Source organism: Pseudochaenichthys georgianus, chromosome 6 (genome assembly GCF_902827115.2).
Source record: "Pseudochaenichthys georgianus chromosome 6, fPseGeo1.2, whole genome shotgun sequence".
Lineage (NCBI taxonomy): Eukaryota > Metazoa > Chordata > Actinopteri > Perciformes > Channichthyidae > Pseudochaenichthys > Pseudochaenichthys georgianus.
In genome coordinates this window covers 16,977,952-16,996,075 of record NC_047508.1, presented here as the reverse complement: position 1 = coordinate 16,996,075, position 18,124 = coordinate 16,977,952, and the positions used below count along the sequence as shown (strand labels likewise).

Below are 18,124 nucleotides of genomic sequence, written 5' to 3'. Positions count from 1 at the left end.
CTATATAAATAAACTTGCCTTGCCTTGCCTAAAGCCTGAAAGACTTTAAAAGAATTTGACCTCAATTATATTTCTCAAAACATTGTCCAACTAATATCTGGTGTTCTTCAGAAGGGACATTCACTAAGATCTTTTCAGCTAACTAAGTTTAAAAAAAGAACAAACAGTATGAAGCTACAGTCAGCCTGCAGCCGCATTAGTCACGCTGTTTCTATATTTTAAGTGATGTCAAAACAGGATGACAAAGGCTGAAAAGCTTTGCTGCCTTGCATTTAAAAAGATAGTGGGTTTACTCCGGGCAACACGACAGATTGGGAACAGATAACAGCAGAACAACCTGCAGAGATCAGCTCCACTGCAGGTTAACACGCTGAATAATGCAGAGTGGGGACAAACCCATCAAAATGAAAGCTTTCCAATTCAGGTTAATGGAATGATTTCCGCTTAGGATGAGGGGGAATAAAAGAAAAGTGAAATGCTGCTATCACAATTAGAACAAAAATATATATATCCACGGTTGATTCTTTACTTTATTTCAGTACATGTTACTCATACAAAATAATCTGTACAAAGGCTAAAATAGGTCATATTTTTGCATAGAAGGAACTGATGTAAAACAAAAAGCCAGGATGAAATAGCACAATAAACTCAACTCACTATCACACATGGGTCTGATAACAATTAGGTTAAAAAAGGGATAAAGCTTCGTACAAAAATACTCTGCAGCTCTCTCTATGGCGTAGAAACAAATTGGAGATGGTTCCTACTTTCATCATCTTCCTTTGTTCTTTAAAAAACAAACTCTGCTCCACGGGCTGACTACCATTAGCTCATCTCAGCGTCTTTAGGACAACAGTCCCATCAGGTCTTGTTATTCTATAAAAAAAGAGGCCTTTGAAGGCCACAATGCTACTATGTCTTTGAATACACCATGGAATCTGATGTGACGCCGTTTCACATTGCTCTTCACACCAAGTCCTGTCTTCAAATCGCCCTGAGAATTCAGCCTCAAACTCTTTTTAAACGCTGCCTAAATAATTGACAGCTACAAAAAGAAAAATGGAACACATTAGAAGCATCGAGTCATTAAACATGAAAAGCAATGAGCGTACTGTATGGCAGAATTTTGTGACACTCTTTTTCTTTATTTAAAAATAGTTGATTTAGAGAATAAAGAGAAGGTAGTCCACCTGGTATAGATATTTTCAGAGTGCTTTCACATGTAGCAGAAAACTCCACAGGACAAACTGACAGGTATCAGATAGTGCCACCCAGCAGAACACAACATCAAACACACCATTTCCAGAGCATACATTTCCACTACTCAGATATTCAGCTCTAGCACGGGGAGGAAGGATTAGGAGGAGATTACAGAAATAATATGTCGATGTGGCAAAAAATAAATAAAATAGTTTCTGTCTCAAAATTCTTCACAGCAGACAAAACCCAATTACTGCGTGTGCATTCTTCCTTCACCAGCTCTGTGGCTTACTGGGGGTGCTTCCATGGATAAGAGGGAATACTTTATACTCTTTCCAAAAACACAGACAGAAACATGTCTTACTACAAGATGCAAATCAAATATGAAAACCATACACACATTGACATTGCTGCTGCACTTCAGAGGAAAGATATGACACATGAGAAAATGGATAACATAAGTGGAAAACATGTCTGTTGATGAGCGGAAAAGAGCACGGGTTGTTAGGCAATTCACAATGGAAATGTAACTGTCAATGTAAATGTGATTACAAGTGTCAGAGTTAAAGTATAACAGTAAATTACATCAGTTGTAAAATTAGCATATTTACATCCGGGGCTGATATACGGTAGTGACATGGGCTCTGTGTTGTACAGTGTCATTTAATATATCATGCTCTAGAAATACAAAATAGGTCTTACACTGGCAGTTTTAAAGACATACTGCAGATTATACCAACCCGTCTAAATTTAATTAAACTAGGTCTTATTACAGAAAAGCCCTGCGACAAGCGTGCAGTACGTCTTTTGTGGGCTTCACACCCAATGCTAACTGCCAAATTTCCCGTCTTTATCAATTCTGACTTAATTGCTCTAACTGCCTGAAGCGATGTTAAGACAGAAAGGCGTTTTTTTGCACCTTGTAGAGGGACAGCGCAAAGACTAATCCTCTAAGAAACAAATGCTTAATGGTGTCATGTTCTTACAATGAGCGACGACGAACCTCTGTCATGAATGAAAAAAAATATAATAATAAAAGCCATTTAAAATGGACAACGGAAAATTCAACAGTATATTGTATAAAAACAGACATTTAAACAGTGTACAACAAATAACATCATTAAACAGCTTCTGTTACAATGGCATTCATCCCTGTACTCTAAAAACATGAAGGAACATTTTCTCGGACAAAAACCATGAAATGTAGTTGACAGCGGCAGAGCTGTGAGGGAGTTTAGATCACGGGCGAAGAAAATGTCAGCGCAGTCAGATCACTCTGGGGGGGGGGGAGGGAGGTACTGGCTGGGTCTCTGAAGTATGACGTCAGAGCTGGAGACAGACACTGGATTCGTGTATGTCAAATAGAGGTTGCTATTTTCTCTAAAAGCGGCGTCCATATCCATCTTGGCTGCAGTTAGGCTAGGGTTACAATGATTTACACAACTTGATATAGCTATTTTCTCCAATACCCCCTGCAGCGTGTAGGATGCAGCTGCCTCCAGGCGTCTAAAGAGCACAGCTGTATTTCCACAGTGTCCATACTGCCAGTTACAGTATATGTAGTGCCGGGTGTCTGCAGTAAATAAGGGATGTGCAGAGAGTTTGTGGAGGCAGCCAAGCAGAGGCGATATGACCACTCGTGCCTGAGCTGTACATCAGCAGCTGTCATGTTCCCCCCGTGGACACAACAAGAAGAGGCGAAGCATATGGGGGATGGCAGTGAATCACAGCCAGCAGGGTCGCTGCACATGGCGGCCCAAATATGTTGCCTTCTGATGCACAAACCTCCTACTGAAACAGTGTCTCTCAGATTAAGTCATTATCAAGAAAATAAAGAAAAACCTGTTCAGAAGGACTTCAGGTGATGCTCTAGTCTTGAGGCAAACAGGCTGCTCAACTGGAATAACTGTTGGTGGGAAATGCTGTGTCACCTGTTAGCTCATGTTTCCAAGGCTTTATCCAATGCAACAACAGTTACAATTGATACTGCAGTCACATGTGGTCCCAATGATTTCCCTACTCCATTTCAAACAGCAGCAAACAAATGATCCTCTTATTTCAGAGCAATGGGGAGGTCTTCCTGTGCTAAAGCCTGAAAAGGCTGTGTCCAAACAGAACACTCCCTGTCTGATATATTGTGCACATATTTTAATTCCGAGTATGAAATATATTTGCACCACAAAGTGCCCTCCAAAATGACTACACTGGATTTAATCTAATTAGCCAACCCCAACAGCTGCTCCAAAAAGTGTTTATGATAATATGACAATGTCACATTAGCTTGACATGTCACTGACTGAAGGCAACAGTCAGTTATAATATGAACACAATCTGTCCTGTCCAATTTCGTTTTAGTCAATTGAATGGAGAGAGAAAATAGCTCTGGATTTGGCTTTGAGCACATTTTACAACTTTTACACCCTTATGATTTAAGTAAGGGCTTTAAACGTTTTTGCACTGGGTACTTCATTTATTCAAAAGAATAAATATCCGCTGTTTTACAGACATCTCTTTCCCAATGAATGTCACTGGGAAAAAGTGTGTTCGGCCCCAATGATCCACAGATTGAAGTTGTGTTACCATGCAACATTTAGCCACTAAACAAATCTTTGCTTCACATCCTGGTGCACTTTCCGGGCTTGTGCGTGATACCAGGAACCTGAAATCAAAGTATCTAAATGGAATTCAGCCACGTTTAATTTGTATTAGTTACACCTATGCTTTTTCTACCTCCGAATTTCTTCTGTAAAAAAGCCTATTCAATCTGATTATCAGCCTCAAGAACATGAGCAGTCACACCGTTTAACTCCTAGATTATCCAGATTTATTTGGAAGGTAAAAATGATGACTTAAACTGCTGGTTCAACTTTAACCTGTTGCTTTAGAAGGATATAGTTTAGCACTCAATTGCTGTTGAATAAATAGGTAGCTATCCTAGTTAACATTCTTGCCACATTGTTGAAATTGTTTTATAACTGATGGCAACCATTCATAACCAAATGAAGCCTAAAAACCGAAAATGATCCGTTAACAATTAAGTATTTTACACACACTCATAAAATGTTTGACGCTTAAAGCACATAAGCTTGAAGGGCCTTTTCTCTAAGTCACCGCAGGAGATGAAGTATTTTCAGTCTTTAAGAAGCTGGCTGATGTTCAGGCCTCCTGCAGCGAATCAGCGGTAAACAGACACATCGAGCATGTTGCAACACCTATCTTTCTTAGCTTTGATCCTCCTACACTCCCGCCACCCCCTCAACTGTGGCTGCAGGAAACAGAAGCTAACGTGAAATCAGGGAGGTTCTGAACCAAAGCAACTGCGTGATGAGCTGGAATGTCAGCAGAGAAATTGTGTGTGCACTTATGGAGCATAGAGATCATTGCTTTCTGACATGTGGGGAGAAAATTGGTGTGAAAAATAAAATAATTGAGGCAATGGGGGATTTGACAGCCAAAGAGAGAGGGAGAGTGAGCAGGGCAGAGCAAATGGATGAAATCGCAAAAAAATATAGGAGAGAGGGTCTCTAGCCGCCGGCGCTAACACAATTGATGGTAGCAGGGAGACAACATGTCTGCTACACTTTTGCCCCTCGTGCCCTTGATTTGCTGTGTGTTTCTATGTGCCGTTTTTTTTTTTCCTCTGCAACTTGAACAATGTGATAAAGCTCGTTCCTAGTCGCACGCACGCACGCACGCACGCGCGTGTACACACACACACACACACACACACACACACACACACACACACACACACACACACACACACACACACACACACACACACACACACACACACACACACACACACACACACACACACACACACACACACACACACACACACACACACACACACACACACACACACACACCCACCCCAGTGTGTTTTCTCCAAGGGGAAACTACATCAACCAGATCTATACACTTGACAGTCCCGGTGGAGCCCTAATAAACAGTCATTTTACACCATTTGTATCGACTCATAGGAAATGGGACTACTTTCACTGTGTGGCAGCGTAAAGTGTGTGTTCGTAGGAAAATGAGTGCATTACAATGTATTATTCAGGGTATACTGTAGAAGTTGGTGCATAAATAACCCACTGAGAATTTCTCACGCTTACACATGACTTTCTTCAATCAAGCTCCATTTACCCAAACTCTCTATAGCCGAATTAAAAAAATATGAATAATGGATAACATTAAACATCGTCCCCATACGTCTGTGCCCCTCCACAGCAGCGTCACGTCAAACCGAACCCCACACACACATCTGTGCTGATTGCACTGATCTGTTCAACACTTCCACAGGAGAATCCATGACATACAAAAAAAAGAAGACATTTTGACAACTCATTTAAATCAGTAAAGTAGAAAACTAGCATGCCATGTTGGAACTTTTTCTCATTTACAAGTGAAAACGGGGCTTGACTTTTATCAACACGAGGAAACTCCACAAGAGGCAGAGGGTATCATCAGTTTCATATGTTGTCTTTGCCACAGGGCGTTAGGGCATTAGTAAAGTCTTCATTGTCTCAAAGTCCATCCTTCCTTCCAGCAAAATGTTAGTCCAAGCAAAAAAAAGAAATGAAAAGTACTCAAGAGGAGTGACAACCAATGGGATTCTCTTCCTTGCCAAACGTAGGTGTCCCTTCTCCTCCAGTTGTGTTACTCTTTGGCAAAATGGATGGTGAGGAGAATGTAGAGGGGACACAGCTGGAATCTGTACAGAAGGTCTGGTAAGGGGGGGGGGGCAAAGAATGCTCTAAAGAGGTTGTAAAGTGAGGGGGGCAGGGGTGTTTAATTCAGAGTCTTATCCCACCAGGCAGTGGGGCTCCTCTCCATTGGGTGCCTTCCCCGAAGGCTAAGCATCGTACTTCTTCCCCGTTCTGTGGATGTGGTGGAACAGCGTCATGGAGAACGCCATGCCCAGGAGCTGTGGAGGAGACGAGAAGAAGATATTGAATTTGTGTCTGCATGTATACATACATATAAATAAATATATATATATATATATGTGTGTATATATTAGGGATGTAACGATACAAAAAACTCACGGTACGATAATATCGCAATAACAAGTCCACGGTACGGTATTTATCGTGATATTGAATAATAATTTTTTTTTTTTTCAATAAAACATTTTTTTACTCGGAAAATGTTTCTTAATTAAATAATAAATCTGATTTGTACAGCATTTTAGTAGGATATCAGTATTTTAAAGTGTCAAAAACAAAGTGACAGTAACAGACTGGAACAAGAAAACCAGTGTGTTTGTACCTACTAGTACTACCAAACAAAGTAGGCATTTTCTTTGTGCCACTGCATCTCACAAATAAACAAGGACATTTAATAATCAGACCCTGCAATAAAATAAAAATGTTTTAAGTTTTTCAAGTAACTCAGCTCAAACTCACTAGTCACTCACTCAGCATCATCAGACAGGTTTTTAGGAATATGAGAATGTCCATATTTCCAGGTATTTATAAGCTGGGATGTTTGTGCATTTACAATATCCCCTGCACTGGAAAAAACTCTCTCGCTTGGTACTGATGTTGCTGGGACAGCAGTGGTCGCGTTAACTGAATATTTTATTTAACAATGATGGAAAAATCTGAAAGCAGTCTGTCATTTTGACAGATTAGAACAAACTCAGAACAGCGCCAACGTTTCCCCGCAGCGAGGCTCTGGTGTTATGCCGTGTTATGCATGCCCTCCAAAAGGAAATGATATAGTTTCCAAACCGTACTTTGCCGTACAGATCAACACATGTCTGGGAGGTTTTGCTTTACGCTGTGTGCACTCCCGCGAGGTGCATGCACACACGCCATAACACCGCCCCCCCCCCGTTGACAGTTCACGAGCGTGCTCTCTCGTGAACTGTTCAGACCCGACGGGTAATAAGAGATTATGACGGACATTTTACGATCCTGTCTGTCAAAATGACGGACAGCGAAAAAGTCTAACGCCACCTCAGTGGGACGGAGAGATATGCTTTGGCCATGGGTGACAGCAGTGGGTCAAACTGTGCATTGTCTCTCCACCACTTCAAAAACAATACCGTTTTTGCCAAGAAGTTGAGGCTTATTGGCAGGGCGAGATATAAATATACTGTTGGTACTTGTCAATGTCTGTAGGTGTGTAAATGTAGCCCTGTAAATACGATGTCCTTTTGTGTTCTGTTGTTCTCATTCATAACACTCCGTTCGATGTCTCACTATGGGATGCGCCTCATCGCGGAGCAAACAGAAGCATCAATCTCATTACGCCAATCCTGATTGGCTGGTGATCTTGACGTCAGCGTCAGGGAATCCACCCGCTATAAGTAGCATGCGTCACTCAAACACCTCTTCTCGCTTCAGAGCACATCTCGATGGTAGCTTAACAGTCCACAGACTCTCCACGCCACGCGGCGAACAAGATGGACGGCTCTCTCCCTCACACCAGAGGAGTCAGGAACTCGGAGGCTCGGCTCTGCGGCTGCGGGTTGAAAATATCAGGCAAAGACTCACACCAGGTCTGCTCGTCCTGCCTCGGGCTGGAACATGCCCAGGAGGCTATTGACAACCCCGGCTCGTGCGGGCATCTGCTTCACCGTAAAGAGCCTCCGCCGACGGTTAGCACACCAAGCTAGCTTGTCGGGATAGGACTCCCTCATGTACGTTGATTTGCCGGCTGGCAATCAAGACGCGGGGGCGTCCGCCACAGAGATTGAGCCCCGCACTGTGTCGGTCTGGGGCTCATCAACAGCGGCAGCTGCGGAACCGGAGTCCCGCGCCGTGTCAGGCTGGGACCCGGTGGCGGCAAGAGACGCGAGAACGGAGCCCCACGCTTTACCAAGCTGGGGCTCCCGGCTGGACCTCACCATGGTTTCGCCCGCGGAGGATGTCCTGGAATTGGATTATATGGAGGACGAAGAGGGTGCCTCTGAGTTCCTCCTGTCTGATTCGGATGAGCAAGAAGATGATATCTTCATGTCATCGGCTCAGGCTGCAAAGCCGGGAGCGATGGCTGCTCTCCCGGGCGATAGCACACCAGCTTCGCCCTGTCTGAGCATGGACCTGCAGGCCGTGTGTCAGCGTGCCGCGTCCAGACTAGACATCCCGTGGCCCGAAATGGCCAAGGAGACCTCCAGGTCCCGCACATTTTCCCCAAGCAACGAGGACAAAGAGGCAACTCCTTCCGGTCTTCCCGGAGATGTTGGATGAGGTGTCGGTCTCGTGGAGAGACCGGCCCTTTAGCAACAAGGCCCCAATCCAGGGTGCCTCCTCCCTAGACTGTGACAGTATGGAGAGGCTCGGCCTGCTCCACATACCGCCTATGGAACCGCTGGTGGCAGCCCACCTCCTACCGAGGCTGGTCCCGTCACCAAGCAGGAACCCCACGCTGCCAGCGAAGTGTACCGAACGAATATAACGTTAAACGTAAAAAATTGAGAACGTGAACAACTTCTTGGAAGTAATCTCAGGTGCTGCGTCGCAGCATTCAGAGTAATTTGCTCCCATTGTGTTCAACGCGTCATAGAGCGAGCAAGTCATTTCATTGGACGAGCTGGTCAGAGGGATGCGTTCAAATGTAGTCAGTAATTTGAGGAACTGTCGAAATGGCGAACGCAGATAAAGTTGAGCTCGAAAATCCTCCAGCATCATTGAAGTCTCCGGTTTGGGAACATTTTGGTTTCGCAGTTATGTACAAGGATGACGGACAAAGACAGGTGGACCGAACCAAAGCTGTTTGTCGGAAATTGGTTGCGCGGCTGGCAATACATCAAACTTGCACACTCATTTGAAAAGGCATCACCCGAACGTGAATATCACCGGTACCAAATGACTGAAGTGCAAACCCAACTCCTCAAAAGCATGAAAATACAATGACAAGCAAGTCATAATGTCAAACTGGCTGCTTAGGTACTAGTACAGTACAGTTCAAATACACAGATTATTTCAGTTCATCGAAAAGCTGCACCTTAATGTTTATTTTATTTTGTATTTATTTGAGTGAATACATTATTCACAGTTTAATAATAATTAAAAAAAAATATGTTATGTTTTGTGATAATTTTTTCTGCTGTACCGAAAACGTACCGAACCGAACCGTGACCTAAAAACCGAGGTACATACCGAACCGAAATGTTTGTGAACCGTTACACCCCTACTGAACACCATCCTCAAGTCCGCAAAAACACATGTCACAATATTGTTGTTGTTTCTCACATAAACCATTTGCCGCTGACGCATCCAGGCTTCAGGCCAAGGGCGTAGCTCAAAAAAATGAAAAGAAAAACAATAAAAACAATAAACAGTCCTTCAACTGTTCCCCTTCTGAGAGCAGCTACGGCCTCTCTCAAAAGGCGGATAATAGACGGGTCTGTGAAGGCACCACCGTCACGCGCAGTGCCGGCTGGGGTTGTGAAGGCACCACCGTCACGCGCATGCGCAGTGTCGGTGGGGATTGTCGAAATGGGGTACCACCGTGTTCAGACACTAGAGGGTCCCATAACACAAAAATAGAGACTCAGAGGGTAAGACATCTCCGCTGGCTCTAAGGAGCATACAGTGGAAGATGCTCACAATATCTGCTTGGGTTTTCAAGACAGTAACACGGGGCTACAGACTCCAATTCGCTGTCACCCCCCATCGCTTCTCGGGCATTCTGTATTCACAAGCCCGAGGAGAGTCAGCCAATATTCTAGAGAGAGAGATCCTCTCACTTCTAGAAAAGAGGGCTATATCTATTGTACCCGCCGAGCAGAGTCAGAGCGGCTTTTATTGCAAGTATTTCCTCGTTCTCAAACGGGGAGGGAATGGGATTCGGCCAATACTAGATTTGAGGGTTCTGAACACATATCTAAAAAGATACAAATTCAGAATGCTCACTCACACATCTCTGCTGCGTCTCGTGCGACAAGACGACTGGTTTACATCAGTCGACCTGAAAGATGCGTATTTTCACATCCCAGTATATTACCCACACAGGAAATATCTGAGGTTCGCATTTCACGGGATCTGTTACGAATACAGAGTACTTCCCTTCGGTCTGTCTCTCAGTCCAAGAGTGTTTGTACGATGTACGGAAGCCGCGATAGCCCCGTTAAGACAACAGGGTATTTGCCTGGCGACCTACCTAGACGACTGGCTGCTTCTCGCACAGTCGGAGCAGGAGGCTGTTACGCAGACAAATGTCCTCGTAAAGCACCTGCTGAACCTGGGTTTCATGATAAACACAGAGAAGAGCATGTTGTGCCCAGCACAGACTGCACTCTTCCTGGGTTTACACCTGAACTCGGTGCCCTTTACAGCCCGCCTGTCAGTGGAAAGAGTGAAAGCTTTCAGAGCTTGTCTCGCTCATTTCCAGCTGCGCAAACATGTTCTCTTCAGATCATGCCTGCGGTTACTGGGGCTCATGGCGTCAGCCATCCTGGTCGTACGACTGGGACGCTTACACATGAGGGAGTTTCAGCGCTGGGTAGCCGCTTTAAAACTAAACCCAGCGCGTCATGGTGCGCGGAGAGTAATGGTTACTGTGAAACTGCGTCACTGGCTGCACCCGACTTTTCTAGTACCGGGCGTGCCTATGGGTGCTGTCCTTTCACAGAAGGTGGTCACCACGGACGCATGTCTGACAGGCTGGGGAGGTATTTACGAAGGTCGTCCGGTGAGGGGTCTCTGGAGCAGAGACCTCCAGCGGGCACACATCAATTACCTGAAGCTTTTAGCGGTGTTCCTCACCCTAAAATGCTTTCTGCCTTTTCTCAGAGGACACCATGTCCTCGTGAGGACAGACAACACGACCACAATATCGTATATAAACCGCCAAGGGGGTTTGCGTTCTCTCCAGTTACACATGCTGGCACGCAAACTGATCTTATGGAGCGGCAGACGTCTCCTCTCTCTGAGAGCGACACACGTACCAGGAGTGATGAACCTCGGGGCAGATCTACTGTCCAGAGGTACACCACTATATGCAGACTGGACTCTACATCCAAAGTTTGTGAGTCAGCTGTGGGTGCGTTGCGGCAGAGCCGCGGTAGATCTGTTCGCATCAAAAGAAAATGCTCAATGTCAGCTGTTCTTTTCAATGCGCGATTTAAACGCTCCGTTAGGCGTGGACGCGGAGTGTCTTCAAAAAGGGCACATCTCTTTTCAATGTCCTGTCGGGGTGATTTTATCATTTCTACAGGACTTGATTGATAAACACAGAGCTTTCTCTACGATCAAAGTGTACCTGGCTGCTATTGCTGCATGCCATTTGGGCTTTGAGGGAAAGACGGCTAGCCAACATCCTTTGGTCTGCCGTTTTATGAAAGGGGCTCGCAGGCTCCTCCCTGTTTCCAGGTCACTGGATGGGACTTGGCAGTGGGGAACAGCAGCCGGATTTGCTGTGTCCAGTTTGTGCTTTACGCACCTATATGGACAGATCAAAAGAGTTTCATCATAATGACTAACTCTTTCTGTCCTGGGCTAACCCTCAGAAGGGCAAGCCCGTTACTAAGCAACGGCTCTCCCACTGGATTGTGGAGGCAATTGCTTTGGCCTATACGAGTCAGGGTTTGCAGGCACCTTCGGGTCTGCGGGCTCATTCGACTCGTGGTCTGGCTACATCCTGGGCTTTGTTCAAGGGTGTTTCCATCCAAGACATTTGTGCAGCGGCGAGCTGGTCCTCGCCGCTCACTTTTGTCCGCTTTTACAGGCTAGACGTCTCCGCTCCTAGTGTGGCCCGAGCAGTGCTGGGCACCTTGTTGAGTCAGAGCTCTACCTGTTAAGTTCTGGTTGGTTTGGTGAATTTCGAGATAAGCTCGTCTGGCAATACGGGAGCTACAATATCCCATAGTGAGACATCAAACGGAGTGTTATGAATGAGAACTATAAGTTACTTACGTAACCCCAGGCCTCAGAGTAACATGTAGTGAGATGTCTCATCAGACGGCCCTCCTTGCTATGGTGAAGCGAGAAGAGGTGCTTATTTTGAATGAAGCATGCGACGTAGCGCAAGCTACTTATAGGGGGTGATTTCCCCTGACGTTGACGTCAAGATCACCAGCCAATCAGGATTGGCGTAATGAGATTAATGCTTCCGTTTGCTCCGCGATGAAGCGCATCCCATAGTGAGACATCGAACGGAGTGTTACTCTGAGAACTGGGGTTACGTAAGTAACCTATAGTTTTATGTTCATGTTGTAACCTACTTGCTGCCATGTTGGACAGGTCTCTCTTGAAAAAGAGATCGATGATCTCAATGGGACCACCTGGTTAAATAAAGGTTTAAAACAAAAAAAAAGTGTTTAAAAAAAAAATTTGTTTTAAAAGAAAATCGCGGTAGATTTTGTCAGTCTCACGACGGTATTGGGACGTTTATTTACCGCGATACCGCAATATTCGGTATATCGTTACATCCCTAGTATATATATACGTGTATATATGTGTCTCTGTGTGCTCTTTTTGATGTTGTTGCCGTTGGCCGCACTATAAATCCTGTAGTGGAGCACGGGCACATGTTTCGTTCACTCTCTTTTTTCCCCCCTTCCAACGATAGCTCTGGAATCTTTGTGATGGAGAAAATGTAAAGCGTGCACAAGCATTAAGTCAATGAAGTAAATTGAGATGCCACTGAATCAAAGTAGCCTGCCATCTCTTTGAAGTTTCCATTACCCCTGATACTTCTACATCAAACACGGTGGGGCTGATCCTAAAACCATTATCTGGCAAAGTTGTGATGGCAGGGAAACGGCAGAGTACTGTGCATAGTCTTTGCTAAAAACGCAACGTGGACTTTCTGCAAACAGAATGCACTGGGGATTCCTGCGGGATGTGATTAGCCTGGGAGAGCTGCCGATTCTCCTCCTTTAGTTTCAGTCAAAGCCTAATTCATAGGGCTGCTTCATAGGAAATGCTACCTTAAGCCGCTGCCAATCAAACATGAAGGGCCGTATGAGGTAAACATCCAGCTTAGAGGGAGTTTGGACCAATGAAAAACAAACCCAATTATTTACATGTGGCTCATCTGTGCAGCTCTGACATCCACTGAGGGGATTTTGCTGTCTGCTTCATTCAGTCTGAGTGAGACAGCATGACATTCGCTCCTGCAGGACTCTTCAAAACCTCCATCAGCAGCCTCTGCTTAAGAATATTTAACTACCGTAAAGATTTCTGCAATCATTGTGGATGAAGTTAAAGATATAGGCTTTTACCAAAGTCTGTCATATATCCTGCTGGGCTAAATCATTCATGAGCCAGGTCTCCTTGCCTCAGGCTATTATGTAACATTGCAGACATGGGCATTAGCTTTTTATGATGTTCATCTCCATCATGTCCTCCAACTTGTCTTCGGGGCTGCAAATCTGACAGCTAAAGGTCTGCTCTTTGGCTCTCCCACGTCTCACCGGTCTCAGTGTGAGGAGAGGGTGTGTGTGTGTGTGTGTGTGTGTGTGTACAGAGAGGATAAGGCATCATTCAAATTAATGTCAGCATAGTCGGCGCTGTGGGATTAAATTCTGCGTGAAGACGAAAGCAAATATTTGCCACTGTTCTGTATGTGCGAATATGTGTGTGTGTGTGTGTGTGTTTGTGTGTTAGTGTGTTTGCAGAATAATGAATAGACATGGAAGAGAAAGTGTCATACAGAAAGAAGAAAGTCGGTGAGTGTGTGAGCAGGAGAGAAAAGTGTGAACTTCACATGAATGAATAGAGGGCTGAAGTTTGCTGATACACTGTGCATAATGTGACATTTTGCGGGCATGTACTTGAACAGAAGCTCAAGAACCATAATAAGGAATAATTGTGAGGATTATCACAAAACTTAACACACATTTTACATCGAGGACATCTTGTTCTGAATGAATCACCGATTCAAGGATTAGCAAACTCAAGTGTGAGGGCAGGGAAAGTAAAGCAGGAGCACATCTTGAAAGCATTACATGAGAAAGGAAAGGCAAAGTGCAGGGGATGAATCATGGCAATAACATTAATTTAAAGTTCAGCCCACCCAATGTTTTTAAATAAAGTTTGTGAGCTTGGCTAATGCTGAAACAGTAATGCTGAAATACGAAAAGGACAAATGGAAGCAGACTGAACAAATAAATCATGTCTACACAAAGCATGAGACTTAAGCGTCACTCAAGCAGATGAAAACATGTGTGCATAAAACCACTTAGGATAAAGATTCATCTAAGGATGCCTCAAAGATCATAAAGAAACTCCTTATGATGACATTACAAAACTTACTTTTTACTACGTTTTCGCCTATTGCTACATATTATATTTTCTATCCAATTTCACTTTTTTGTTTTATATTTGCTGTCCATATTGTTTAAGCTAGCATCAGTGACATAACGCTGTCAAGTCAGAGTAAAGGATGATGATGTGAGTGAATTGTATCCATGGTAAGAGAAGTACATATGACAATAACTACTGTGAAAGCCTGAGGCTAAACACTTAGGCAAGGAGACAACATGATAGGCTTTATGCAGTGCTCTTAATTAAACCCTTGAGCTAAGGGCAAGGGCAATATTGACTTAAAGTGCACCTATCATGCAATTTTTAGGCAATAGCATAGGTCTCAGATATATAAAAAACATGTCTATGAAGTGTTTTGCTCAAAATACCAAACAGATCACCCATTATAGCCATGCCTCATATTCCTCTATTTCACTTCCTGTTTCAAAAGTGCTGATTTTGGGTATAAAGCTTTTAAAAAAAGAAAGAATTGCCGTGGGTGTAAAGCCTGCCTACATTTACGATATTACGTCATATCGGACGAAAATCTGGATCAGCTCTGTTGTAGCCCCGTTTTTATTTGGGTACGGAGGAAAAGAGAGAGGGTTTTATTTTCTGACGCTGTGTGAGTTCCCTAATACACCGGGGACACATCTTTATGTATAAAAGACATCAAAAAGTGCATTTTGCATGATAGGTCCCCTTAAGGGAGACACTTGATTTGTATCACCTTCATCATCTTTGGCAATAATTAAAAGGCAGAGCAGATTTCCTGGAAATGTGGTAAAACTTACTGCATTCGAATGAACAGTTGACAAGTGAGCATTAAATTACATTTTGGCGTGTTGCTTTAAAGGTTGCAAGGACAGCAGGTTGAAGTCCCACAAACAAGAGAGCTTCTGTTTGTATGAGATGGAGCTGAATGTGTGAAATCTAAAAAATATAAGGCAAAATATAGCCAACAATGTAAGGTAGATGCAATAAAAGATTACATGCACCTGGGGAATAAGTGTAAAACAGATGGCTTCTGTTAGAAAGGATGTGAAGACATTTACACTTAAGGCGCCGCAAACTAAAGAAAAGACCCGTACGCCCATCAATGCATCCATCTATTGTGGGGTTGGAGAACATCCAGGTTTGCATTACCCTGCTAGTCATATAGACAGACAGCCTCCAGGTGGCTGTGTCCGGACCCGAACCCAAGACAAAAAGATGTTTCAACTTCAACTCAAACTTCACGACTCTCCCGGGGCTTTATTTCTCCATTTCATAAAATCACAGACACACAAGAGAAGGAGAGAGACTGGAGGAATATTACAGACACTGGAGTTCCTGATGTGTTCTGAAATCAGTCAGAGTCTAAGTTGTGACACAAACTGTGCACACACACTTTCTTTACACACAGAGTTGTCACATTTGATCTAGCTAATGTCTGTACAGTTACTTTGCCAGTCTGGACCAAAAAAGCACAAAGTGCAAAACACTCCAGGAGTCACATATTTGCATACGCAAGGGGAAAGTAGACTTTGCTTTGTTCACTTTGCAGACACTTTTAGGACAAAATCTCCAAGTAAGTGGAGAATGAACTGCAAAGGCAGTGAAAAGCTCACCGTTCAGGATATAAAACTGGTTTTAGGACAAAAAGAGAAGTGATATCTTAGAAGGAATATCTATCACTCTTCCCTACTATGCCTTTAATCTGTGACTCTATACCTGGTCCTCCATATTCAGTATCTATGTCCTATCTTCGAATGGTTGCTCCAGCCTGCATGGCACAAAGCCAGGTAGCTTTGATTCTCTCAGACAAGACCAGAATGCAGAAGACAGTATGGGTGCCCAGCATGCACCCTGAGCAAAGACCTCATAACTCTCAAAGGCAGATGGTGGCAAAAAAGTTCACTGGATGCACAATGTTCTCTTTTTTTTCAGACATGTGATTACCACACAGATAGAGACAAACACATACAACCAGATATATAAATAAATGGAAGTGAAGCTAAACAAAATGGAGGAGAAAATAACTACCTGCACGACCAAGATGACCATGCCTATGGTTCCCAGCATGTGCTTGTTATCATCCAGCCATTCCTCCACTTTCTCGAAACAGCCCTGAAATGGAATAAATCTTGTTAAAAAACACTCAATAGATATGAATTTCCTGTGTGACAGAGGAATCATACTTCAGATGCAGCATGTTTGGTCACCTAAAAAAACCCAACCACCTATGACCATTTTTTTCACATAAAATGTATCTCTATATGAGATACAGCTTCGGATGAATGAACTACCATGTGAGGTGTTAAAACAGGTGAATTACCCATGAGGGATGACTTTTATATGCAGGCTTATGGGGCACATGTGCACTTACTTAAAAAATATACGGACCTGGGTTCATTCGCAGGTCACCCACTAGCAGGGAGGTGGGGTGAAGGACTTAATGTTGGGTATCAGCTGCAAAGTGGTGCCCTTTCTGGAGTGTGGGTGCTGAGGCAGCATGTGAGTCTTAACTGTGTAGTGTGTGGCCGTCTCCTCTGGGCAGGATTACACACAGCCTCTTAGTGCTGTGCTTTCCCAGTGGGGCAGCTCAATGTCTGCCTGTTCTCATTTTGGCAATTATATTACACTTTTTAATCCCCTACTTTGGACCTGCTAACAAACCAAAAGCCAAACCAATGGGAGATTAGACATGTAATGGGGGGAGATTGGTGAACAATGTGCAGGAAGCTGAAAAAAGGGCCTGTACATAATGGCAACAAATCCGATGAGTAGAATTAAGCAATAAGACAAAAAGTATAATTCTACTTTAGATACACAGTGTTATAAAATGTTTATGATTTTGATAATCTCTGTCAAATGGATGGACAGATTATGACAGAATGGGCCCCTGAACGGAGATATGTACAAGGTTTCCAGACCAATTGGGCACAAAAGGACTGTTAACTTTAGGTTGTTTTATGTCTCTTTGAGAATCATTTGTGAGTCCTTATGGTTGTATCACATTTATTTGTGGTTGTTTCAAGTGTCTTTGATGTCGTTTTCTGTCTTTTGGTAGTCATGAAGCATCTCTTTGTGGCCATTTTTCAGCTCTTTGTAGTCCTTTTGTTTCTCTCTGTACTCCTTTTTCATCTCTTTGCAGTTAGTAAGAGTCTCTTTGTAGTTGTTTAATGACTTTACGACAATAAATGTTTACAGTCACATCAAACAGAAGCTCTGCCTCAGGGGCCCCACGACCAGTTGGGCCCATCTGCCCAAGAAGAGTTCTTTAATAGTATCATAGTTTTATCAAGACCAAGAATGAATCTGTGTATTTTTCAAACAGTATTCAGCGTTGATCCTGGTTACATTTCTGTATTTATTCAAGATACAAAGCGGAATCTCTTTTGGTTTAAATGTCTGAATTCTGTTCACTAAAACCTTTATGCAATACTATTAATCAGAGTTTATGGTAACTCACCCTGTTCCAGAACATGTTTGTGGAGTTTTGCCCACAGTTCTGGTAATGCTCCTGGCAGCAGCGGTCAGGAACCACCTTCTCCTTCAGGGCCTCGTGCCAGTCGCTGTATGCTATCACACCGCAGCACTTCCACTGAGAATGCCACACACACATCGGACACGAAATTAGTTAATGCTGTCAGTCCGTGGGGACTTCAAACTAACTTTAATGCCACACATTTTGTAATTATTCCAATTGCTTAAGAGGACTGCAATAATAGAGC

General features: G+C 43.7%; 1 protein-coding gene across 2 annotated transcripts in view; it reads right to left on the bottom strand.

Moving 5' to 3' along the window:
- Positions 1-5,015: 5,015 nt before the first annotated feature.
- Positions 5,016-18,124, bottom strand: part of tspan9a (tetraspanin 9a) — a 251,899-nt gene continuing 238,790 nt past the window's right edge. For both annotated transcript variants that reach the window (XM_034086087.2, XM_034086086.2), the window contains 3 exons: positions 17,863-17,994; positions 16,434-16,517; positions 5,016-6,133 (listed from right to left, as the gene is read on the bottom strand). In XM_034086087.2, coding sequence (XP_033941978.1) covers positions 6,062-6,133; positions 16,434-16,517; positions 17,863-17,994 — 288 coding nt within the window. In that variant the 3' untranslated portion in view covers positions 5,016-6,061. The remainder of the gene's footprint in view (positions 6,134-16,433; positions 16,518-17,862; positions 17,995-18,124) is intronic.